At 43.6% G+C, this 25,267-nt stretch overlaps 1 protein-coding gene across 1 annotated transcript in view; it reads left to right on the forward strand.

Annotated features, from left to right (window-relative positions):
• The first annotated feature begins 19,422 nt into the window (after positions 1 to 19,422).
• Positions 19,423 to 25,267, forward strand: part of LOC125367040 (beta-defensin 108B-like) — a 45,792-nt gene continuing 39,947 nt past the window's right edge. Inside the window, exons 1-2 of the mRNA XM_048367677.1 lie at positions 19,423 to 19,471; positions 23,164 to 23,319. Of these exons, the coding sequence (XP_048223634.1) occupies positions 19,423 to 19,471; positions 23,164 to 23,319 (205 nt within the window). The remainder of the gene's footprint in view (positions 19,472 to 23,163; positions 23,320 to 25,267) is intronic.

The raw sequence follows: 25,267 nt of genomic DNA on the forward strand, positions 1-25,267 counted from the left end.
TATTGATATCTGTTATAATAGCCAAGTTTGTTTCTAATTACATAAATTTGGGTCTTCTCTCTCTCTTAGCTTTTTATTATCTAAAGCTTGATCAGTCTTATGTGCCTATCATTTCAAGAGCCAGTTCTTTGTTTTATTAATTATCATATTATTCTCTTAATGTTCATTTAATTAACGAACAGTCTGAATTTTATTAGACTTTTCTATCTACGAAGTTTGTAGTTAGATTGATCTTATTTTTCTAAGATCTGAAAGTCTATTATTATGTTATTTATTTTAGATTTTATAACATATTTAATGCATGCATTCATAGCATTTTTATGACTCCCTTTACTGTGTCCTACAAGTACAAATTTCTTGTGTTTTTATTTTCATTTGATTCTAGAAAATTTTAAATTTCTTCTCTTATTTCTTCAAGGAACTACTGAAAATTAAAGTTTAGTATTCAATTTCTATGCTATTTGTATTGATTCTGCAATCACTCTTGATATATAATTGATTTATCTTTTTTAATCTGGTGAATTAAAACATGTTATTTTAGTTTTCTTAAATTTGTTAAGATTTGCTTTATGGCTTAAAATGTGATATATTTTGGACAAAGCCTGATCTAGGAAGAATGTATATTCCAAAGCTGTTGGAAGGATATGCTTTAGATATTTTTAAGTCAATTTGGTTAGTGGGGTAGTTTAATTCTAATGCTTTTTTTGGTCGGTCATGGAGACTGAACTCTTGGCCTGCATGCTGTCCCTGAGTTCTTCAGCTCAAGGCTAGCACTCTATCACTTTGAGCCACCAGCAACACTTCTGGTTTTCTGGTGACTAATTGGAGATAAGAGTCTCACAGACTTTCCTGCCCAGTCTGGGTTTTTACTGTGATTCTGAGATCGCAGCCTCCTGAATAGCTAGGATTACAGGCATGAACCGTGGGTACCTGGCTGTAATGATTCTTTGTTACTTTTTTTCTAGAAGATTCATCTGTTGATAGGAATTGGGAATTAAAGTCACCCATAATTATTGTCTTTGAAACCTATCTGTGTCTTTACATACAATAATGGTTGCTCCATAAAATTAGATCTACTATAGTTAGATGCATATGATTTTATCACTATTATATCTTCTTGAGGCTTTGTTCCTTTATTAATATATGTCACATCTTTACCTCTTCTGACTACTTCTTTTCCAGAGGTTGAATTTGTAAGAGTTAGGTATAGCTATTCCTAATTGCTTTGTTCCCAATATCAAATCATCAATCCTCTCCCCTTCCATGTTTCCACTTTTCACTTGTAGCCAATGAATAGTTACAATGATTTTAATTTTAATTTGAAAGGCTTTTCTGGTTTTAATAATTTAATTGTATTTTCCCCTGATTGATTTGAGTGTTTCTCTTATTTCACCCTATTGATGTTAGGAATTCACTGGTTTATAAGTTGAACATGTTTTATTCATTTATTCTTATTCACTTTTCCATTCCTCATATGAAACATTTTCTTCCATGAGCTCTCATGTTGCTGACTCTCATTTTCATCTATGTGTAGAATTCTTTGTCTTTAATGATCATAAATTTCCTTGTTTTATGCATATGTTGGAAAGTCTTTATTTTTTCCACCAATTTTAAGACATAACTTTCCTGAATACAGAAATATTTAGTGTCAGATATACACTTTCTGAGCTTGACATACTTTTATTATAAACTCTGGCTTTTGTGACTCTGATTAGAGGCTGATGTAAATATCATGCTATTTACCATTCTCAGTAAGATGGCAAATTATTTTTCTTGCAGGCATCAGTATTCCTTCCTGTTCTATTGTTCACTGACTGCAATGTGACACAAGGAAGTTCTTTTCTAATCATTTCAATTTGGATTCTAAATACTTCCTGTATGACATTCCTTAGATTTGTGGAATTTTCTGCTATAACATCACTGAACATTTTTTCTTCGCTTTTCATTTTCACTTCACTTTCCTTTTCTACCTGATAGACTGTTAGATTTGATTCCGTGGCCATATCACTGTGATTTTGAAAGTTGTGGTCCACTTACTTTGTTCCTGTCATTGAAATCTAACTGTTTTTCAATTTTTTCTTCACTCATTCATATTCTTACATCTGTTTGATCTAATCTGTTGATGACATGTTCCACTGTGTATTTTTACTTGATTTATTGAAAAATTTCATTCTATTATTTCTATTTTTTATTTTTTAAATTCAGAATCTCAGACTCCTGGTGGAATTTTTCATTCAATTTTTAGAAATATTTTCCTCCAGGTCTTGAATTGCAGTCCTATCCAATGTCATTGATGCTTTCTAAAACTAGACTTTGAGATATGGAGGTAGGAGACAAGTGGCAGAGCATCTTCCAAGTGGCAGATAACTTCCAACCAAGTGCAAAGTTCAAACCACAATATCACCAAAATGAAACCAAACCCCAAAAAGTAGACTTCAAATTTTGGTCCAGAATTTCAACCATTCTAGTGTGTTTGGATTTGGTTATTGAAGATATGAAGGCTCTTAGAGGAGTCCTATTGACTGTTATTCATATTCATTGTGCTTCTAGGTTGCAATTAGCACATTTGCTGAGGACTTGTTTTACTTGGAGGACACTGTCGGGAGCTGAGCTAGCAGCTAAGCTCATCCTGACCTCTGGCCATGCTGATGTCGCCAGAATGTCGGGAGCCAAACTTGCACCTAGATTCATTCTTACCACTGGCTGTGCTGTTATCACTAGGATGTACCAGATGCAAGGACCTTTGCTCATGGGCACTATCTGGAATTGCTTTGCCATTGTCTGCACCTTGCTATGTCCGCCGGAGTAGATTCCTATGTTAATCTACCTTTTCCTGTGTTTACCATAATCAAATGTTTGCGAACTTCAAAGCCCCTGTGTATTCTTAAATTTTAACTACCCTATGCTATTCCCTGGTTCCAAAACTGCATATCATCTGGATGTTAAGAATAAACTTGGGGGCTGGGGATATAGCCTAGTGGCAAGAGTGCCTGCCTCGGATACACGAGGCCCTAGGTTCGATTCCCCAGCACCACATATACAGAAAACGGCCAGAAGTGGCGCTGTGGCTCAAGTGGCGGAGTGCTAGCCTTGAGCGGGAAGAAGCCAGGGACAGTGCTCAGGCCCGGAGTCCAAGGCCCAGGACTGGCCAAAAAAAAAAAGAATAAACTTGGCTGTAGTCTTGAGGTTCAACCTTACGGCTGCAGACCTCCCGTACCCCATCTTTGTCTCTTGTCTTTTTTCTCTTGCCTTATTTTTCCTTTTCCTTATCCCCGCCGCCCCTCAGTCAGGATTCCTGTTTCCCTGCCGGCTGGCCCGGCAGGTTTGGCTCCAGGAACAGGGACTTGAAGGCCTGGGATCGACGGCAGAGGACCCCCGCTCAGGTAAGGACGTCCCAATACTTGGGAAGGAGAGCGGGAGGAGAGTGTATTGTCGGGAGTAATAAATTATGGGACAAGGTAATAGCCGCACACTATACGTGCAGGCCCTCAAAGGCATGCTACAAACCCGGGGAGTGAAAATTGGCCAAAGTCAGTTAGAACGTTTCTTTCATTTTGTTGAGGAAGCATGCCCCTGGTTACCGGAGGAAGGAACCATTAACTTAGAAACTTGGCGAAAGATAGGAAAAAAGATTCAGGAGTATTATGATGTAAATGGCCCTGAGAAAATCCCAGTGGATGCCTTTATTCTCTGGAATCTGGTCCGAGATTGTTTGGATCCTAGACATGAACGGGTTAGATTCGATCAGTCCATCAGAGAAACTGAACAGGGGCCTGATGAACATCACCCAGCCCCCGGAACTTATGCAGCTGCCCGGGAAGAGCTGAGAAAATTAGTAAGATCTGAACCCACTGGGCTAGATTCTAAGGAAGACTCAGATGGCTCAGACTCTGAGGAGAAATTATGCAATGAGCCTACTGTAGATAGATTAACCCATGTTGAGAAAATGCTGGAATCAACCATAACCCTGTTGTCGCAGCTTCAGCCAGGACAACAAACTCCTGCAAAGTTAGAAACTTGTGGGCCCAGCCCACAATCTTGGCGGACTTTGATCCTTTCCCACCGCCCCCACCGCCTGCTATTGTCTCACCGCCAGTACCATCTCAGCTAAAGGCGCCTGGCCCTCCGAGCGGTGAACTCCTTTTTGGGTCAAGTCCTAATCCTTCCCCTAAGTGTAGTGCCCTGCAACTCTCCCTGGCGCAGGCTGCTCATGAAGGGGAGGACATTTCTAGTTTTCAATTATTCCCAGTAAGGAGGACTGAAGATAACGAAGCAGTCCACCAGCCTTTGCCATTTAAACAAATAAGTGATCTAAAAAATGCTTGTGCTCAATATGGCCCTACAGCGCCATTTACTCAAGTCATTCTTGATACCTTGGCTGCTAAAACTTTATGCCCAAATGATTGGAAACAGTTAGCTAAGGCTTGTCTTAGTGGAGGAGATTACTTACTATGGAAGTCCGAATTTGTAGATCAGTGTCAGGCAACAGCAGAGACCAACAGAGCAAATAATGTGCCTGCTTCATTTGCGGAGCTGGCTGGGGAAGGTGATCATGCTGGCACCGAGACCCAGTTAGATTACGCCCCGGACGTTTATGATCAGATAAGTGCTGCCACTAAACGTGCCTGGAGTAGGCTCCCTAACTCTAGTAAGACTGAAGACCTTTCCAAAATTAGACAGGGGTCAGATGAACCTTATCAAGACTTTGTCTCTCGATTATTGGAGGCGACAAGTCATCTGATCCGAGATGAGGGTGCTGGCAAGATCCTTGTACAACAATTGGCATATGAGAATGCTAATGCAGCTTGCCAAGCAGCCATAAGACCTATTAAAAGAAAGGGAGAAATAACTGACTATATACGGCTTTGTGCAGGCATTGGTCCATCCTATATGCAGGGTCTCACGCTGGCTGCAGTGCTCCAGGGGCAGACTGTAACTGAGTTCTTACGCGCACAGAGGAAAAAGGAAAGGGACATCTGCACACTGCTGGACCTCCCGGCAGCTGTTTTTCCTGCAGACAGATGGGCCACTTAATGACTCGCTGCCCTAATCAGGAAAGGAGAGCTAAGCCTGGAACTTGTCCCCATTGTAATAAAGGGAAGCACTGGGCTAGGAAAGGTAGATCTACTTTTGTTAACTCTGGCAGCCCGATTTCGGGAAACTGGCAGAGGGGCCAGTCCCTGGCACAGCAGAGAAATTTTGGGGCGGCTCCTTCCTTCCCCCAACCTCAGGCCCATCCCCCGACAACTCGCAGCTACAATCAGTTTCCTGTCTTCTCCGAGCAACGCTAGGGAGCGCAGGACTGGACCTCTGCTCCTCCACCAGCTCAGTACTGACTCCGGAGATGGGAGTCCAGGCCCTCCTACAGGAGCCATTGGCCCCCTACCGAGGAGATCTGTCGGCTTACTGTTAGGCCGCAGTAGCTCTGTGCTGAGAGGCCTGCATATTATTCCAGGAGTGATAGATCAGGACTATACTGGAGAAATAAAAATCATGGCTTCAGCGCCTGCTAGTGTTATCTCTATCCCTGCAGGGCAAAGAATTGCTCAGCTCGTCCTTGTTCCTTTAATTTCAGTGGTGCATCAGCCACCACGAACCCTAGGGGAGAAAGGAGTTTTGGGTCCTCAGACATATTTTGGGTTCAAAACATAAAACGGAAAAGGCCCGAGCTTACAATTTATATACAAGAAAAGCCTTTCCGAGGTCTGTTAGATACAGGAGCAGATGTGTCTGTGATAGCCAAGAGACATTGGCCTTCCAACTGGCCTCTTACTGCGTCTCTTACATCCTTGCAGGGGATCAGCCTTGCCACAGACACCCAACAAAGCAGTGCCATCCTTAACTGGAGGAATGGTGAGGGGCATTCTGGGACTTTCCAGCCTTTTGTATTAGATCATTTGCCCATAAATTTGTGGGGCAGAGATATTATGGAAAAAATGGGAGTCTATTTGTTTAGCCCTAGTGACGCAGTCACTCGTCAACTCCTAAGTCAAGGGCTACTGCCCTCAGGAGGATTGGGAAGTCATCAGCAAGGTATTAGAGAACCCATTCAACCTCAGCCCCGACCTCCTAGACAAGGGCTGGGATATTTTTAATGGGGGTTGCTGCTCGTCCTGTCCCTCATGCCGATCCTATCACATGGTTATCAGACACTCCGGTGTGGGTGGATCAGTGGCCCCTATCAATTGAAAAGATTGTTGTTGCCCAACAGCTGGTGCAGGAACAGCTGGACTTGGGCCACATTGCTCCTACTACTTCCCCATGGAATTCGCCTATTTTTGTTGTTAAAAAGAAATCTGGCAAATGGAGACTCCTACAGGATCTCCGGCGAGTGAATGCCACCATGGAACTTATGGGGGCATTACAACCAGGCTTGCCCTCTCCTATGGCAATTCCTCAAAATACATACAAAATTATAATTGACTTAAAAGATTGTTTTTATACCATACCTCTTGCTCCTCAAGATTGCAAACGCTTTGCATTTAGTGTCCCCTCTACAAATTTTAAAGAACCCATGAAAAGATACCATTGGCTAGTGTTACCCCAAGGCATGGCAAACAGCCCCACTTTGTGTCAAAGCTTTGTGGCACGGGCTCTCTCTTCTACTCGTCAAAATTTTCCTTCTGTTTATATTATTCACTACACAGATGATATTTTGTTGGCTCACTTAAACCCTGAAGTAGTACGCCAAGCCTTTGGACAGTTAAAGCAAGATCTCACCTTTTTTGGGTTAATAATAGCTAGTGAAAAGGTGCAAGAGCACCCTCCATATACTTATCTTGGTCATATTTTGGGTCCTTATTATTTTACTAGCCAGAAATTACAGATTAAGACTTCTCATTTACGTACTTTGCATGATTTTCAAAAATTCCTGGGAGATATTAATTGGCTTCGCCCTTATCTTAAATTGTCCACAGCTGAATTAAAACCCTTGTTTGATCTATTAAAGGGGGACCCTGACCCTACATCTCCCAGAGAAATGACAACTGAAGCAGCAGAAGCCTTAAGCATAGTAAATTCTGCCATTTCTTCCCAACATATAAATTATATTGATTACTCAGCCCCTTGGGAAGCTTATATTTTAACTACACCTCATTCTCCAACAGCGGTCCTCTGGCAGAAGGGACCCCTTTTGTGGCTTTCCTTGCCTGCTACTCCTTCAAAAGTGTTAACTCCTTATTATGAATTGGTAGCCACCTTAGTCCATATGTGCCGTGTGGAATCTTGTAAGTATCTTGGACGAGATCCACAGGTTATTTATATCCGCTATACTTTGCAGCAGCAAGAATGGCTTTATATTCATTGTGATTCCTGGGCCATTGCTTGGGCCAATTTTGTGGGCACAATTTCACATCATTATCCCTCTAACAAGTTACTTCACTTTTCCTCTTCTTACACTTTTATATTTCCTCAGATTGTATCTTTATCTCCTCTTTCTATGGCTGCCTTGGTGTTTACAGACGGATCCTCTAATGGAACAGCAGCTCTTACTATTGATGGTGAAACTAGATCTTGGGACACTGGGCTTTCTTCTGCCCAGGAAGTTGAACTTCAAGCAGTTTTAGAGGCCCTTACTCTTTTACCTACTAAAGCCTTTAATTTATATTCAGATAGTCATTATGTTATTCGAGCCCTTCAGGTCATTGAAACTGTCCCTTTTCTTGGTACAGCTAATTCCACTATCCAAACTCTTTTTCGCCAGATACAACTTCTTCTTCGCTCTCGCACCTGTCCGTGTTTTTTTGGATTTATACATGCTCATACTAAGCTTCCTGGACCATTAAGTGAGGGCAATGCTGTTACGGATGAGGCTACCCAAATTTTTCTTTCTCAAATTGACTTGGCAAAGCAATCACATGCTGCCCACCATCAAAACAGTCGTGCCCTACGTCAGCAATTTCATATTACTCGTGAGGCAGCTCGTCAAATTGTAAAAACTTGTCCCAACTGTGCTACCTTCCTGCCTGTGCCCTCCTATGGGATTAATCCCCGAGGCTTAGTGGCTAATCATGTTTGGCAAATGGATGTTACCCACATCCCCTCTTTTGGTCGGCTCCGCTTTGTCCATGTTACAATAGACACTTACTCTAATTTTATTATGGCTACTCCTCTTAGCGGGGAAGCTGGCAAACATTGTATCTCCCATGCCTTACGCTGCTTTGCTACTATGGGACTTCCTAAACAAATTAAAACTGATAATGGTCCGGGATATGTTGGACGAGCTTTTCAAACTTTTTGCAAATCTTACCAAATTGTTCACTCTACAGGAATCCCCTATAATCCTCATGGTCAAGGAATTGTCGAACGAGCCAACGGTTTGTTAAAACACCAAATTTCTAAATTAAAAGGGGGGAAACTATACCCCTTCTCTCCTGTTAATATACTTTCTCATGCTTTATTCGTACTAAATTTTTTAAATTTGGATTGCAATGGCCACTCCGCAGCACAGTGGTTCTGGGAAAAGAGAGAGCAAAGAGCTTTTGCTCAAGTTAAGTGGAAAGATCCTCTAACAAGTGCTTGGCACGGGCCCGATCCGGTATTGACATGGGGTCGAGGACATGTCTGTGTTTTTTCACAGGATGAAAATGATGCTCGCTGGCTACCTGAGCGTTGTGTTCGGATTGTGTAAACTCATCAGAACGGTACAAGCGCTGACCCACTGGGCTTATGTGCCAGATCCACCGATTGTGCACCCTGCGACCTGGGAGGAAGCTGAGGTGTTCGTCCATGTCAACAGATCAGCGTACGGTACAGCTCCAGACCCTTTTGTCCAACACGTTAAAATGGGAGATTTTGCAGCTTCTGGCATTGGAACCCCTTTATGTTTTACAACTGAATCCAACAGTTATATTCCAGGCTGTACTGTGATGCAATCCATAAACTACAGAATTTGGATTCCTGATAATAGTCAAGTATATAATATACAAATGACTTCATTGCTTACTGGGTTCCCTGTATGTGCCAATTCTACCTCATCCTTCATGATACCTCGCTGCATCAACTCCTCTCAAATTGTAGAATCCATGGGAGAACTGCACCCTGTAAAGTGTAGACATGATCACCCTTTTATAACCAATATTTCAGGAACTAATTCTCAGCTGATGGACTGGTCTGGAGCTAATCTCACCAATAAGTTCAACCCAGGTCTGTGGTGGATGAATGGACGCCCTCAACGCCATGTCTGGATGTTAGTGGCTGCTCTGAATAATATCTCCTGGCCCACTTCTACTTCTTTAAAAAATATTATGAGTTGTGTAACACCCCCTTATGCTATTATGTATGGACCTTTTAATATTTCTATAGGAGCCATGTAGTTCGATGTTACCTGCACTAACTGTTCTTTTACAAATTGCTTGTATAGTGGTCTTACTGATTCTGTAATTATTATTAAGCAACCACCATTTGTTATGCTTCCTGTAAACTTATCTGAAGCTTGGTATGAAGAAACAGGTATTCAAGTGTTAAAACATTTAAAAGAACTTATGCGCCCTAGACGATTTGTAGGGCTATTAATAGCAGGAATTTTAGCCTTTATTTCCTTAGCTGCCTCTGCTGTAGCGGCTACTGTGGCTTTAACACAAAATGTGCAGACAGCTCACCATGTTAATCAGCTTGCTCATAATACCACGCAAGCCCTGCACTTTCAAGGCAGGATTGATGATAAGGTAGAACAAAAATTAGAAGCATTGTATGAATCTGTTTTGTCTCTGGGAGAACAAATTCGTGCCTTACAAACTTCGCAACGGGTGCGCTGTCATGCTGGGTTTGACTTTATTTGTGTGACCCCCCATAAGTATAATGGGTCAAGCTATCCTTGGGAACAAGTTGTAGCACATCTAAATGGTATTTGGCACCATAATAACTTGTCCTTAGATCTCTTTCAACTCCATAGACAAATAGCCGGACTAGAACAGGCTCCGCCTTTGGACTTTAAAGTGGCAGAAACAGCAAAAGAACTGTTTGAACAACTTCAACAGTATGTCCCTTCCTTATCTAATGTTAAGGGGCTGCTAATGACATTGCTCGGCCCAGGGATACTTTTGCTGATGGCTTGCCTATGTCTTCCTTGCATTGTACGCATATTGCAAAACTCTTTCATGAGTTTAGCCAGCCAGCTGCATAAGGTCAAGCTCCAAGTTAATGAATTTCCCCCGAGAGGAACCGCAGCCAGAGATGGGTATGAGGCGGTGCCAGCCTTAGACCGACCTAAGACAGGGCCTTCAGCACTGCTCTGAAGTTGTTCCCCAAGACGGGTAAGGCGGGCTGGGGCACCTACCCCACCTAAGACAGGCGGGTTCGCTTTTTTTAATAAAAAGACGGGGGAACTGTCGGGAGCCGAGCTAGCAGCTAAGCTCATCCTGACCTCTGGCTGTGCCGATGTCGCCAAGATGTCGGGGAGTCAAACCTGCAGCTAGGTAAATTATCACCTCTGGCTGTGCTGTTACCGCCAGGATATGCTAAAGGCAAGGACATTTGTTCACAGCCACTGTCCGGAATTGCTTTGCTATGTCCCCACCTTGCTATGTCCGCTGGAGTAGATTCCTATGTTAATCAACCTTGTCCTGTGTTTACTGTAATCAAATGTTGCAAACTTCAAAGACTCTTTATGTTCTGGAATTTTAACAATCCTATGCTATTCCCTGGTCCAAAACTGCATATAAGCTGGTAATTGGAATAAACTTGGCTGCAGTCTTGAGGTTCAAACTTACGGCTGTAGACCTCCCGTACCCCATCTTTGTCTCTTGTCTTTTTTCTCTTGCCTTATTTTTCCTTTTCCGTATCCCTGCCGCCCCTCAGTCAGGATTTCGGTTCCCCTGCCGGCTGGCCCGGCAGGAGCCCCGAGCTACGATTCCACAGGGCTTATAAAGGCAAAAAACAAAGTTACAACAATCAGGTGTTCAAGCAAGCAAGATTAGGACACAGGTACAAATCTGATTGGCTCAGGGTTAAAGTGGGGTTCACGTGGTAAGGTGGGGTTCATGTGGTAAAGTGGGGCCTGACTTCAAAGTCTGGCACTTCATTTCTCCCTTTTACTTTTTGGTACCTTGGGAGCCAATCATGGCTCCATTCTGTCCATTTCAATGCCTTGCATGTCTAGGGGATGATATAGAGGTAAGGCATGGGCCAGTAGGGCCCAAAGTAGTATCCAAAACCAACTCTGGTCCCTCGGTTTCAAAGGGGGGCTGATGGGTGAAGATCATCCATCTTCTGTAACTTTTTCAGGCTGACTCAGGGGCGTTGAACTTACCTAGCCAGGAACCTATACCCTTACCAAGGGACTGCAGGATTACTGAAAACTGAAAACTAACTTTCAGCTATACAGACTTACCATTAGCTGTATAGTGTTTAGTATCCAAATGTAAGCAACAAAATAATACAAAAACTTCTCAGTTGTGCTCTAAGGGTCGGGTGGCTATACCCGTATTCCTGAGCAAGCCCAAAACTACCTAAAATAAGGGGGTCACCTCCCTTTGGAGTGAGCTGCCAAAATAACATTAACACTAGCCAGGGTCATAAGGAAAGAAGGCAAAAAGAAAATTATAACAATGTTCAGTTTAACTTTGTTTTCTTGAGGCGAAGGCGAAACGGCTGAGTCGGGTACTTGGAGACCTCCCATGTTCCACCACGGTAGTCATCGTCCAGGGTAAAGGGTTCAGCTGGCCTGGCATAGAAGCAATGAACCCAAGTGGCGATGCCGTCTAGGGTCCCTTTCACCGTGGTTCTAAGGATTTGGGCTTATGCCTTCGGACAAACACCCAGTCCCCTGGTCTGAATAAATAAGTGGTAGGGACAGAAACAGAATCATATAATACCTTAATTTGGGGTCACATATTCTTGTGCAGGAGCTGCAGTCGAGTTTACACAAAAATTCAGCATCATCCAAATCAGTAAGCAATTCAATCTGAAGGCTTATTTCAAAAGGAGTAAAGCCAAGCTGATAGGGAAAATTTCTTCCTCTAAGCAGAGCAAAAGGAAGGAGTGACACCCAGTCTGCGCCAGTGTCTAAGGCCAATTTAGTTAAGGTCTTTTTTAGAGCCCAATTCACTCTATCTGTCCTGAACTCTGGGGTCTATAAGCATAATGCAATTTCCAATCCATTCCCAGTGCAGTGGCTATTCCCTGACTTACTTTTGAGACGAAGGCCGGTCCGTTGTCCGACCCAAAGGTGGATGGGAAACCATACCTGGCTAGGATTTCTTCCAGGATCTTCTTCCAAATTTTTCAGGTTTAATTTCTGTGAAATCTACTTCCCAATACACACCTGGCCTATTCCCACGGAGGCGAGCTCCTTTAGTAACTGGTTGATTGGGGTATTGGTGAGCTGACAGGCCCTGCAATTTTTAACAATATCTTTCATACTTTGGAGTGGCGGAGCAAGTACTGCATACTTTGGTTTCCCATGTGAGAGGCTCGTTGGATTCTCTTAAGGATCCTTTTACCCAGCCCTCGTGGCAAGAGAAGTTTCCCTTCACAAGTTTTCCACCAGTCATTGTTTCCTTCTCTGTCCAGGGTTTTATGGGCCATGGGAATCCTCCCCATCCACTCCAAGTCTTCCTGGGAATACTGGGGCACAGGAGGAAAAGCTCGTGTCCATGGGTCTACTAAAGTCAATACTTCTGCTCTGGGCTGAAGGGCTGCTTCCTTAGCTCCCTGGTCGGCCAGATTATTCCCTCTACTCACTAAATCAACTCCCTTTTGATGACCAGGACAGTGCATAATGGCAATCTTTGCTGGTTCCCATAAGGCCCGGATATGGCTTAAAATCTCCTGCTTGTTTCTAATGGTCTTTCCTTTGGCTGTCAGTAGCCCTCTCTCTTGGTAAATGGCTCCATGGACATGTATGGTGGCAAAAGCATACCGGTTGTCTGTATAGATGTTTAGTCTCTTTACATGCATCTGACAGCCAATGCTTGCCCTCTTTTAATATTAAGCCCAGATAGGTGACTTCAGGTTTACAAATTTGTGCATTTTAACATTCTAGTTTGTAAAAGCTTTTTCCTGACTGTCTGGGGAACTGATCTCTGATGACCTAAAAAAATTACCTTTGTAGGCCTTTAACAGATCTCAATAAGGACACAATCTCAGGTCTACAAGCTTTCTTTCCTAAACAGATGTATCAGCTTAAAATTCTCACTGCCAGTCAGAGCTTTGAGTAGATGCAGGGGGTTGAGATTTTAAACTATCCTCTCATTTGACAAACTTACCCTTACTAACCACTATCACAGATGACTGACAAGTTCCTGACCAGTAGACAGACATGGGCATTGGAAAGGCATGCTTATGAACTATTTTTCTAGGATTTCCCGGCTTTGATTAACTTTTGAAAGGCCAAACTGGAGTGACTCTAGGATCTGACACCATCTCTGCCATCCAAGCAGTGGCTTACTGCCTCTGGATGCTCTATCACTTTTGTCCCAGGTGGAGTGGATTTCCACTGGACTTGGACTCAGGGCCTGAGTGCTGTCCCCCAGCTCTCCAGCTCACGACTAGCACCCTACCACTTTGAGCTCCACACAACTCCATTCCCAGCATTCTGCTGGCTGATTAGAGACAAGTCTCTCACAGGGACCTTTCTCTGTCCGGGCTGGCTTTGAAACACAGATTTCAGATCAGTGAGTCTTACAAGGGGCCACCTTAGTACAATTAAAAGCAACAAGGTAGTCCACACAGAAGTAGTTTTTAAGCATGCTCTCTTACCTAGAATTTATTAAGAGCCAGTATTAGATTAGAGCATGGAAAATAGTGACCTCTCAGTGAACATTAAAAGCAAAGCATACTTTCCAGCTTGGCCAATTCCAAGCCGTCAATGTCTCTCTATAAGAAAGCAGAGACTCGACCACTTCACTGGCTTTGTCATCTCCTCACGGGTATCTGGAGCCATGAGAATCTCTTCCTTTACTGTTACCGGCCTTGTTCTTCTTGTGCAACACTTTCCAGGTAAGAGAGATGTCCTTAGAGAGATAAGGCTGGAAATCCATCTAGAATCTGTATTTGAACAATGTATAAAAAAATATCATAACTGGTTTTAACAAAATAGGTGTCAGGCAAGCCAGTTGCCAGAGTTTATTTTTCTGGCAAAGAAAAAAAAAACAGTGAGGTTGCACCCATTTGGGTCACCTTTGACTGGAAGGGAATCTTTAAAATGAGATAAAGTAATCCCCTCTGTTACTTTAGGGAGGAAAACCTTTTGCAGCATAGATTATAGTGTATAGGTTTATGATGAACTATCTTGTAGCAGTGGACACCAATCACTTATCCTTAAATTGAAGTTAGGCAAATTGAAGAGACAGAAATAAAATTCAAGGATGGGACTATGGCCTATGGGCAAGAGTGCTGCCTCATATATGTGAAGCCCTGGGTTCAAATCCCCAGCACCACATATACAGAAAACGGCCTGAAGTGGTGCTGTGGCTCAAGTGGTAGAGTAAAAAGAAGCCAGGGACAGTGCTCAGGCCCCCAGTCTAAGGCCCAGGACTGGCAAAAAAGAAAAGAAAAAAAGAAGAAAATTCAGGGCTGGGATTTTGGCCCATTGGTAAGAGTGCTACCCTCATATTCATGAAGCTCTGCGTTTGATCCCTCAGCACCACATACATAGAAAAGGCCAGAAGTGGCACTGTGGCTCAAGTGGCAGAGTGCTAGCCTTGAGCAAAAAGAAGCAAGGGACAGTGCTCAGGCCCTGATTCCACGCCCCAGGACTGGCAAAAAAAAAAAAAAAAGGCAGACACAAAAATAAATTACAAGTCTTTGCCTCTAATTGCTTCAAGTTAATTACACTATTATTTCTGCTGGTGAGAGAAAAATGGATTCTAAGAGACAACACCTTCAGTAACTTTTAAAGGTATGAATATGTAAATGATACACCAATTCTCTGATGCAGCATAAATTTCATACAAGAAACAAAGGATAAAGAAAAGCCACAAAAGGCTGAGGATATGGCCTCATGGCAAGAGTGCTTGCCTCTTATACCTGAAGCCCTGGGTTCGATTCCCCAGCACCACATATATAGAAAATGGCCAGAAGTGGCGCTGTGGCTCAAGTGGAAGAGTACTAGCCTTGAGCAAGAAGCCAGGGACAGTGCTCAGGCCCTGAGCCCAAGCCCAGGGCTGGCCAAAAAATAAATAAATAAAAAGAAAAAAAGAAAAGCCACAGTAATGGGTGTTTGGTTCTACATAAGAGTTCAAGAAAGTTGTTCTGAGGAGCTGTATTCACAGTGACCTTTTGAAAACAAGGACCAAGCACTAAAGGACAGTCAGAGAAGGGTGTTTGCATGCTTGAAGCCCTCGCTTATAAAATTAGGGACTAAATATCTGTCTGTAGTCTCTTTCCACAGATGGCAGACAGTGGGTTAAAGTAAGAGGAAGACATTTGTGGCTGTCTTCTCCACCTGTTCCTTACAGGACTACAGATTATGTGGAGAAGTAGGTGTTGAATCACATGCTTTCTTCAAAACTGAGCAATGTGTTTGATAAGAACCCATTACTAACCAGTACTGGGCCACTCGTTATGATCGCCACTGCCCTGATGATCCAAGAGGCTCAGAGATGGGACTACATCTGATGATCGATAGCAGGGCAAACCACCTGGGTTGGAATCTTAATTCTGATCCTCACAAGCTGAACTTTGGGCTGCAATTTCCTCTCTAAATGGGAATGATAATATGACCATGGTGAAGACTAACAGAGCTGTTGATTAGAATAAAGAAGAGAAAAACGAATGTGGTATCATAAGGAAACTGAAGAACAGAAAGGACTGAAATGTGAGAGTAAAAAAAAATGAGTTGCATGTGCTGTGTGAGGAACTCCTCACCGAGTTCTGCTGCGGCTGGGGCTGTTTGGTAAGGTACTTGACAGGCTGGCTCAGAAGATGTAGGACATGACTTTGCAGAACAGCATGGGGAAGACTAGCATGTATTTATTTTTGCTTTGTATATAAAACTCCACGAACACAGGGCAATGTGCATGCTCTCTCATTTATCTGCCTGCAATATAAATTGCACAGAATTACATTTTTCTCTATATCAGACACTAAATTTGGAATTCTTTTTGTCCATCATGGGGCTTGAACTGTGGGACTGGGTGCTTACCTAAGGTCTTCAGCTCAAGGCTAGTGCTCTACCAATTGAGCCACAGACCCTCTTCACGCTTTTTATGAGTAGTTTATTGGAGGTAAGAGTTTCACAGACTTTCTTGCCTCGGCTGGCTTTGAACCCTGATCCTTAGATCTCAGCTTCCTGAGTAGCTATGATTACAGATGTGAGCCACCGGCAACCAGCTTGTAAATATTTTTTGGAACAGATTGTTTATTCAAGATAGAAAGTAGGAAAGTTCCGTCCTGCGCCAAGGAGCACAAATGTTTCTCCTACTCCTTCCTTTAGTGTTTTCAGGGTGTCTGTTTTGATTTCAAGTTCTTTAATCCATTTGGAATTGATTTTGGTGCAGGGTGATATATAAGGATCTAGTTTTAGTTTGTTGCATGTGTTGAGCCAGTTTTGCCAGCACCACTTGTTAAAGAGGCTATCTTTCTTCCATACTATTGTTTTAGCTCCTTTATCAAAGATTTGTAAGGAAATGGAAGGACTTGGACAAAATTATACTAAGTGAAGTGAGCCAGACCCAAAGATAGACTCTATGGTCTCCCTTATTGGGAATAATTAGTACAGGTTTAGTCAAGTCATAGCAGAGCATCACAAGGCCCAATAGCTATACCCTTATGAACACATAAGATGATGCTAAGTGAAATGAACTCCATGTTATAGAAACAGTTGTAACTATTTTCAACGTCCTATGTGTATCTGTAGCTTCTATTATTGATGATGTTCGTGTATCACCTTCCTGTGGTTGTACCTACACTATCTCTGTAATCTTATCTGAGTATATTGGAAACCGTGTATACTGGTATTGGAACTAGGAAATTGAAAGAGAATACCAAATTTGAGAGACACAGGGTTAAAAAAAAAAAAAAACAACTACAAAAGCAATACTTGCAAAACTGTTTGGTGCAAGTGAACTGAACACCTCCGTGGGGGGGGGAGGGAAAGGGGGAGGAAGGAGGGGGGTATGCGGGACAAGGTAACAAACAGTACAAGAAATGTATCCAATGCCTAAAGTATGAAACTGTAACCTCTCTGTACATCAGTTTGATAATAAAAATTTGAAAAAAAAAAGAAAGTAGGCGGCCAGTTTAATGGCAAGAATTATTCTATTGGTATACAAAACCATAATTATACGTGTTTGCATAAGAAATGCCTCTTTGATTTTTGGAATGAAGAGTTCTTAATTTTTCCTAATAACTAATAAAGATATTGCATTTATTTTACTGGAGTTTTGAGCTCAGACCGATATATTTAGGTAATATATACATTCCTGATCTTTTGATGCCTATATGAGAGGAATTCTGATGGGAGACTGGTGATACTGGTTTGCTTCTCTTTCTAGTAACTCATAACCAACCGCTTCTTTCATGCAGCCAGGGAAGGAGATTATAGAAGACTCTGCTGTATGAAAATGGACAGGCCCTGTGAAGCGGAATGCCTTACCTTCGAAGTCACTCTGGAGGGCACATGGATTTGATGTCAGGTGGATATGCCTACCCATGGGAGAGCACAGGTTCCCTTGAAGCTCCCAAGCCTCAGGTGGTCAATTTGCATAACTTATCATAATAAAGGTTTGCTTCCTGGATAGGGTGGGGGAGAGCTTAGTGGAGATGGAGTTGGCTTCAGCACTAATCTGAGCTGGAGTCAGCCTGAAGTCCCTCCACAGTTAATGATGCCACTGGCCAGATCTGACCTCCCTAATACACTCAGCAAGTAGATGGGCTCCCCAACTTAGGTCCCTTCTTGTTTCCTGCTCTAAACTGCTCTGCAATCTGTGCCGTCCTGCATACTTAGTACCTGCCAAACTGCTAGACTCTCACTGGACCGGGCAGACAAGTCCCCACCTTACCCCTTACAGGGGGATGGGGCACGTGACCTCCATCCCCTTCCTTCAGCCTTGGCCTCTGCAGAGGTGGCAACCACCCCACACCCCCACCAAGCTCCACCTCCTCCCTGTCATCCTCCTCCTCCTTCCCTGCCTCCTCCAGCCCTCTCTCTCACACAGTGTCTTTCAGCCACCTGGCCTGTTACTCACTCTGGCCCTCTCCAGAGCCCTTCCCCATCAGCCCCTCTCCTCCCCCTCGGGTCCCCTCGTTCCTACTCAGGACCAGACTGATGTGTCCCCAATTCCTGTAAACATGACCAACGACTCAGTAAAGCAGGGAGAGGAGCCTTTACTATCTCAGGACCACACTGCACAGGGCAGGCAGCAGAGTGCAAGGCCAGCCTTCTTTCAGCAGGGTTTAGACAGGGAAACCACACACAGTGCTTTACATGGAAGCCAGTGGGTTTACAGAGCTGAGCCAGTAGTCAGTAACAGTGAAACAGTGAAATTGATTAGGGCCCCTCCTAACAAAAGTGGTTACACATAAGCAGTGCAAACAATCTAGGGGAATAAGAAGGGACAATCAAGATCACAATTATCACTGGGAACTCATCTCCAATTAACCACCAGAAAACAAGTGGAGCCGTGGCTGAAAGTGTTAGAACACTAGCCTTAATCTCAAAAGAACAGGGAGAGTGCTCAGGCCCTGAGCTTTACCTCCATGACCTCCAAGGGAGAAAAGAAAATCTAAATATTTATCCTTAAGAAATAGCTAAGTATTCTAAGTATTACCTAAGTACTCTGCTCAAAACATCCATTTAATGTAAGAGTCCATTTGGTAAACTTCTGGGGTGGTACTCGTTTACAAGGAGAATGTACATTGTCACGGTGAGGTTTAAGACACTGCGTTCTTCTACAGAATAACATGAGCCCCACAGTGGGAACACAGGCTCTGTGGACAGTCCTAATATTCCTGGCCAGGTCTCTAGTCCTGTGCTCCACTTCACCTTCTCCTCCTGTGGTCACGCCCCTTTACTCATTAACATTGCCTTTGTCTCATGCTTCTCATACTTGACTCAAATCCTCATTCACAGAAGTGCCATCAAGTTGCATGCTGCTCAGACAGAACAGAGCTCCCACTGCGACCCTGGGTACAGAAACACTATGTAAAAACATTGCTCATTATAACCCAACTGCATGTAATTTACTACATAAGATTTCACTGTTGCCGAAATGTTTGTCGGTTGTGTTCCTACTGCACAAAGTTCTATGGTCAGAACTATGTGACCACATCTTCCCAAGGCTCTGAGGGTTCAGGCCAGCATGCACTCTCAGTTCTCCCCCAATGCTGTTCATCACACCAAGAGCAACTCTGTCCCCAGTGTCTCTTAATGAGGTACAGAGGGACTCTCTCTGCCCAGACAAAGACATTCTGCTCATTCTAGACAGCCACAGACAGAAGCTTTCTCTGCCTCCTGCAAATAAGCTTTTCCTTTCTCCAACCATGAAGCCTGCTATCCTCCTGGTCTTCATTCTCTGCCAAGTTCTACCAGGTAACAACATTGTGTGTGGAGGAGCTCAGGTAGGGGCCTGGTAGGATGTCAGGAGTGAACAGCCCCTCTCACCTGTGCCATGAAAGGGGAAGTGGGTGTCTCCCCAGAAATTTGGAAGGTCTTTGACTGCGAGGGCTGCAGTGTTGTAAATCATACCCACATGTAAGTTCTGCTTTGGCTGACTGGATGTTTAAAAGGCAAAGAAACCCATGGATTTGGGTGCAGCTTCTAAGCATAGAGTGCTGCCCAAGGGACCAAGAATGTTGGGGGCAGTGGACTGGGAGCTTCCAGATGATAGGAGTCTGGCCTAAAAACGCCCTTTGCCAGGCATCTCTGCCTGTCTGTACTGGCGCGGTTCCTAGACTAGGTCCTCAGTATGACTTTGGGGCTGGGGTACAGAAATTTGCAAGCATTGGAAACAGCCCCCACTTTGTCTAATAACTGGAAAGGGCTCCTGATGATGATGCCCAGGAAAACAGATGCATTGCTTCACACCAGTGGGAATATCTTCTCATCTTTTCCTAAGAATTCAGAACCTCGCATGTTAAGGTAAGAGTAGAAAAGTCATGGGTATTTAAGAGCATAGGGGATCCTTCTTATATTTTTAGCAACTGCTAATGTACAAGTTTTGGTTCAAACAGACAGGTCTGAAAGTTTACAACAGAAAAGGTAATGCAAAGCACGATTATCCCTTGTGAATTGTGAATCCAGAGGTTCTCCTTCTATATGTGGAGCTGTGATCCATCTTCTGTGGCCGAGTAAATAATACTTCAGGCGGGGTAGCAAGGGGCAGCTTTAAGGACAAGTCTGATGTTGCAAATGCAATAGGAAAAAGAGGCACTGGGGGTGGGGGTGGGGAGAATGCAGTTGGGAATCTAATGTATATTACAAAATGAGCAAGACTGAGCTGGGAATGTGGCCATCCTAGTGGTGGAGTGATTGTCTGGGAAGCATAAATCCCTGGGTTCGATTCCTCAATACCACATACAGAGAAGAAGCTGGAAGTGGCACTGTGGCTCAAGTGGTAGAGTGCCTGCCTTGAGCAAAAGAAGCCTAGGCCCTGAGTTCAATCCCCAGGTATGGCAATAAAATAAAATAAAGTAAAATGAACAAGACTGTGGGGAGGAGAAGGAGGGGTGAGAATGTTGAGTGGGGTGACATTGATCAAGATATATCATATTAATAAATTGCTTTCTTAAGTGGTAAGTCCTTAACGGTAATAGATATGAAAGATAATAATAAGGCTATAATGAAGTGTAGAGAAAATAGAGATGGAAAGCCAATTTGGTTTATCAGATATTTGTTGAGCATCCACTATATGTTAGAAAGCAAGTGCATCAGGAACAAACCCATATGATGACTTTGAATCCTGCGACTAGTCACTTCGCTATGCAATCCAGGTAGAAGTCTTCACACTTCCAACAAAGAGCTCTCTAAAAGGAAGAAAGAGACTTCACTAGTAAGATCTGTGAAAGAATTAGCACATGACAGCCAAGCACTGGTGCCTCATGCCAATAAATCTAGCTACTCAGGAGGCTGGGATCTGAGGATCCTAGTTCAAAGCCCACCTGAGCAGGAAGTTCTGAGACTCTTTTCTCCAATTAAGCACCAGAAAACCAGAAGAGGTGCTGTGACTCAAAATGGTAGAGCTCTAGCCTTGCGCACCCCAGCTCCACAAGTTCAAGCACCACTACCAACAAAAATAGAGAGAGGAGTGGGACAAAGAAGAGAGGGAGGGAGGTACGGAGGGAGGGATGGCGGGAAGAGCAACCCCATGAATAAAACATAGAAAAACCAACACAAGATTTGAAAGGCTAAAACACGAAGTTGAAAAGGTCTTGTAGGTATAGACTTCATAGGAACAATCGTGTTGATTATTTGTGAACACTAAGAGTGTCTGTATGTTAATGAGCGTGTGTTGTGTGTGTGTGTGTGTGTTTGCACATGTGAGAAGTACATTTCTATCTGTTATATCACATGAGCTTTGCAGGTCTGGAAATATCTTCCCAGAGCACATGTCAAGCTGCTCTGAGCACTGTAAAGAACTTATACCTCACGTCTAGAGTCTCAGGGAGCATGCAAAGAATCACTTCAACTGCATTTTCTGTTCTTTGAAGGGAAGGGTAGGCATTTCTCAAGATGATGTAAAGGTATTTCAATAAAACAAGAAACCAGCTTTGTCATGATCAGCACAGAAATAGATGCTGGGGAGCACCTCATGTTGGTAACCTCCTCCTGTACGGTTCTTTCTTATTCACAGTGCAGCCCAGTCACCTCTGAGAACCCCTTGTGGCCTGTCTGCCTCCTGAGCACTTACTGAGCGGCCACTCCTGCTAAACATGGGAGGGAAGAACAGAGGCAAAACATGACTGGCAAGCCCAGTGTGGGGTGGCAGGAATGGGAAGACACTGGGAAGGCCAGTGGAGAGGATCACAGGATCTTAATGAGATCACAGGAAAGCCTGGGATTCTGCAGAGGAGAACAGCAAAAGTTGTAAGAGAAGGAACTAGAATAAAGCTGAGAATGCAAGCTATGGCCCTGTCCTTGTCACTGGATGACAAGGTGACCTTAGGGGCCCTTGCTTCTTGACCTCACTCACAGTTCTTCTGTGGAGAGAAGAGGTAGCCTATGATGGTGTTGGAACACTCAACTTTACTTCAACAGCAGATGTCTATAAGTGATAGTTTGTCTGCAATATATAAAGGACAAGGCTAACTCCCAAAGAACTCCCAACACAAAGAAATGTTCTCTACATAACCTGAACTGTTGCAATGAGTAATGACAGGATATTTTCACAAAGTCCTGTGATTGGAGGACTCAATTGCTTCAGCCACAGTAAAATATCACAAGACATGGGAACACAGAGTAACAGGAAGTTTTCTCACTAACAGGCTGCAGGATGGAAAATGCCAGTATTGTAGCAATTGTTCCACAGTGCTTTAATGAATTCTTGCCATATTCCAAGGCTTGAAACTGGTTGTGAGACACACACACACACTCACACACACACTTACATAGTACCTGGGGGAATGAAACCACAGATAATAGCAAGCACCAACACAAACATATTTACACATTGAATATGAAGGAATATGGTTTCCTTCCCCCAGAAAATACTCTCTCTGCCCATTTCTTTGAAGGTGCATTGTCCTTTAAAGTTGTATTTCAGGTCCACTTTTGAAAAATATAGCTGATACAGATGTATTATAGATATACAGATATGAAAGATATATGATGACCTATAATATCAGAGGGAAGGGAAAGTGAAATATATTTCCCTTCTCTAAAAACATTCTACTCTAAGAAAAAGTAGTGATACTATGTACAAGTAGTCTCTCTTGCATCTGTCTGAGGAGAGAGTAGGTAGTAAGGAAAAGGAATAGAATATGATGTGAGTAAGGAAAATGAATAGAAGGTAATGTAAGGAAAATGAATACAAAGTAACATGTATCCTGAGAACTCAGGCAGGGCCAATGGACACTCTACTCCATCTTTTATTACTTAGAAACATCCAGCAGTGCTGGGTGCTTTTCAAGAAAAATTTCCCAAGTTTTTAAAGCATAGGTATGAGAAATCAAGTAACAACAAGCATCCATACAAAGTTGTTTCCAATCACTGTCCCCATCCCCACATAGAAAGGTAAAAATACAGTAAGACTGATGAATGGTTACCATGCCCCTCTTTCTGTGCAGTCAGAGGCAAGTTCAAGGAAATCTGTGAGCGACCCAATGGCTCCTGCCAAAGATACTGCATTGAAACGGAGGTGTATGTTGGACAGTGTTTAGACAACAGATTCTGCTGCCTGCCACTTGGCAAGCATCCCAGGATCGAGAACACCACCCCCAGGAGTAACCGAAGCCTCTTGACATTTTTAATGTTTTTCTTCCCCGCCATCTTTCTTTTTCTCACCAATATTCTTTCTGATTCCTCAATAAGCAGTGAAGAAAGATAAACAAAACCCTATTGTAAAACTCGTGTTACACCTATTATCCTCCATCACTGGTTGGCTCCAGGCCCATTCCATCCTTCCACTGGGTGGGGTTGGAAACCAGCTGGGCAGGGCGGGGCGCTTTCACCACACCTGCTGTGTGTGTGCCACACGGAAGCCTTCTACCACTCACAGGAGGAGACACACCCCTCTTCCGGGAAGACTGACAGGGTTTCCCTCTCTGACCAAAGCCAAATGAAAAAGCAGATGTCAGCCATTACCACAGATCTGGGTCCTGAACACAACAGTGCTTGCATCAAAATCCATGTCTGAGCAGGGGCCCGGAGCTTTTGTAGCCAGTCCCCATTATTGAGCATTTCCTCCCGTTGCATAAACCACTGCATTGCTTTTATGTGACCTGCTGTGAGAAATTGTCACAACCTTAGCCAACTGAAGCAATCAGGAGTTATTGTCTGCTAGGTTGAAGGGTTAGAAGCTTAGCACAGAGGCCAGGAATGGTGTCTCAGGCCTCTCCTGGCTACTTAGGAAGCAGAGATTGGGACAAAAGGGGTTCAAGGCCAGCTCAGCTCCTCTTCCCTCTCCCTTCCCTCTCCCTGCAAAAAGTGAATAAGATTCCATTTCAACAAATAAGCTTGGCATATTAATATGTGTCAGTATTCCCAACTACAGAGAAGGCATAGACAGGGAGATCACATCTGAAGGCCAGTCTGAACTTAAAGACTTAGCTGAAAAGTAAGGCAAAAAGCAAACAAACAAAAAACCTGGAAGAGTGCCAGCTGCCCATTAGCTCACACCTGTAATCTTAGCTGTAAAGGAGGCTGAGATCCAAGGATCATGGTTCAAAGCCAGCCTCGGCAGGAAAGTCCTTGAGACTACTATTGCTAATAAATTACCACAAAGCAGGAAGTGGAGCTGTGGCTTGAGTGGTAGCCTTAATTAAGCACAAAAGCTTAGGGATAGTGGCCAGGTCCTGATTTCAAGACCCAGGACCAGCACCAACCTCTCTCTCTCTCTCTCTCTCTCTCTCTCTCTCTCTCTCACACACACACACACACACACACACACACACAATCCTAGAAAAAAAATGGAACCCTCCCAAGACAGACCCTGATTACCCTGACTTTATCATTCATTACACATTGTATGCATGCACTGAATTATAATACTTTCATTACAGCATGTAATGGGAAAGAAAACATAAATAAGAAACTACGCTTGTAAGTTTTACAACAAAGAAAAGTGGCACCTGGTCCTGACCCTTGGTGAAATCCAGAATGCATAGAAAGAGGAAATAAGTAGCCACCTGCTTTCCTGTAATTAGGCTAATTGCTCACCTGGTTTCAGGGCTCCAGAGCTCAGAAGCATTCCAGCAGAGTTGTCTTTGCCCTTCTGTGCCTTAAGCTTCACTGCCCCAGAGGAGGTGCAGCCCCACCCCCAGCGAATAAAAGCCCAAGAGCCCCTTGAGGGTCACTGGCCACTGCCTCTGGGCCCTCAACCATGAGGCTCCACCCACTGCTTTCTGTTCTCTTCTTTGTGACTTTAATATCAAAAGGTAAGTGAGTGACATGAGCTCATAAGTGGCTTGTGAGGAGCAATCTCTGGGTGCAGGATTCGACTCTAAGCATCAAACCTCGGGGGTCCATGCGCAGCCCAGTACACAGGTACCTCCCATCTCCTTTAGAACCCAGGAAGCCAAGAGTAAGAGGCGGGGTGGGGAGTCCGCCACATAAAAGGGGTGCAAGAACTCCATGAGTAGGAAAAAGGGGCCTAGTAGAAAAACGGATGTGTAGAAGCCTTCCAGGAGGCTCCAGGCCCAGAATAAAAAGTAACACCCGTCACCAGCACAC

The sequence above is a fragment of the Perognathus longimembris genome, chromosome 18 (assembly GCF_023159225.1).
Source record: "Perognathus longimembris pacificus isolate PPM17 chromosome 18, ASM2315922v1, whole genome shotgun sequence".
NCBI lineage: Eukaryota > Metazoa > Chordata > Mammalia > Rodentia > Heteromyidae > Perognathus > Perognathus longimembris.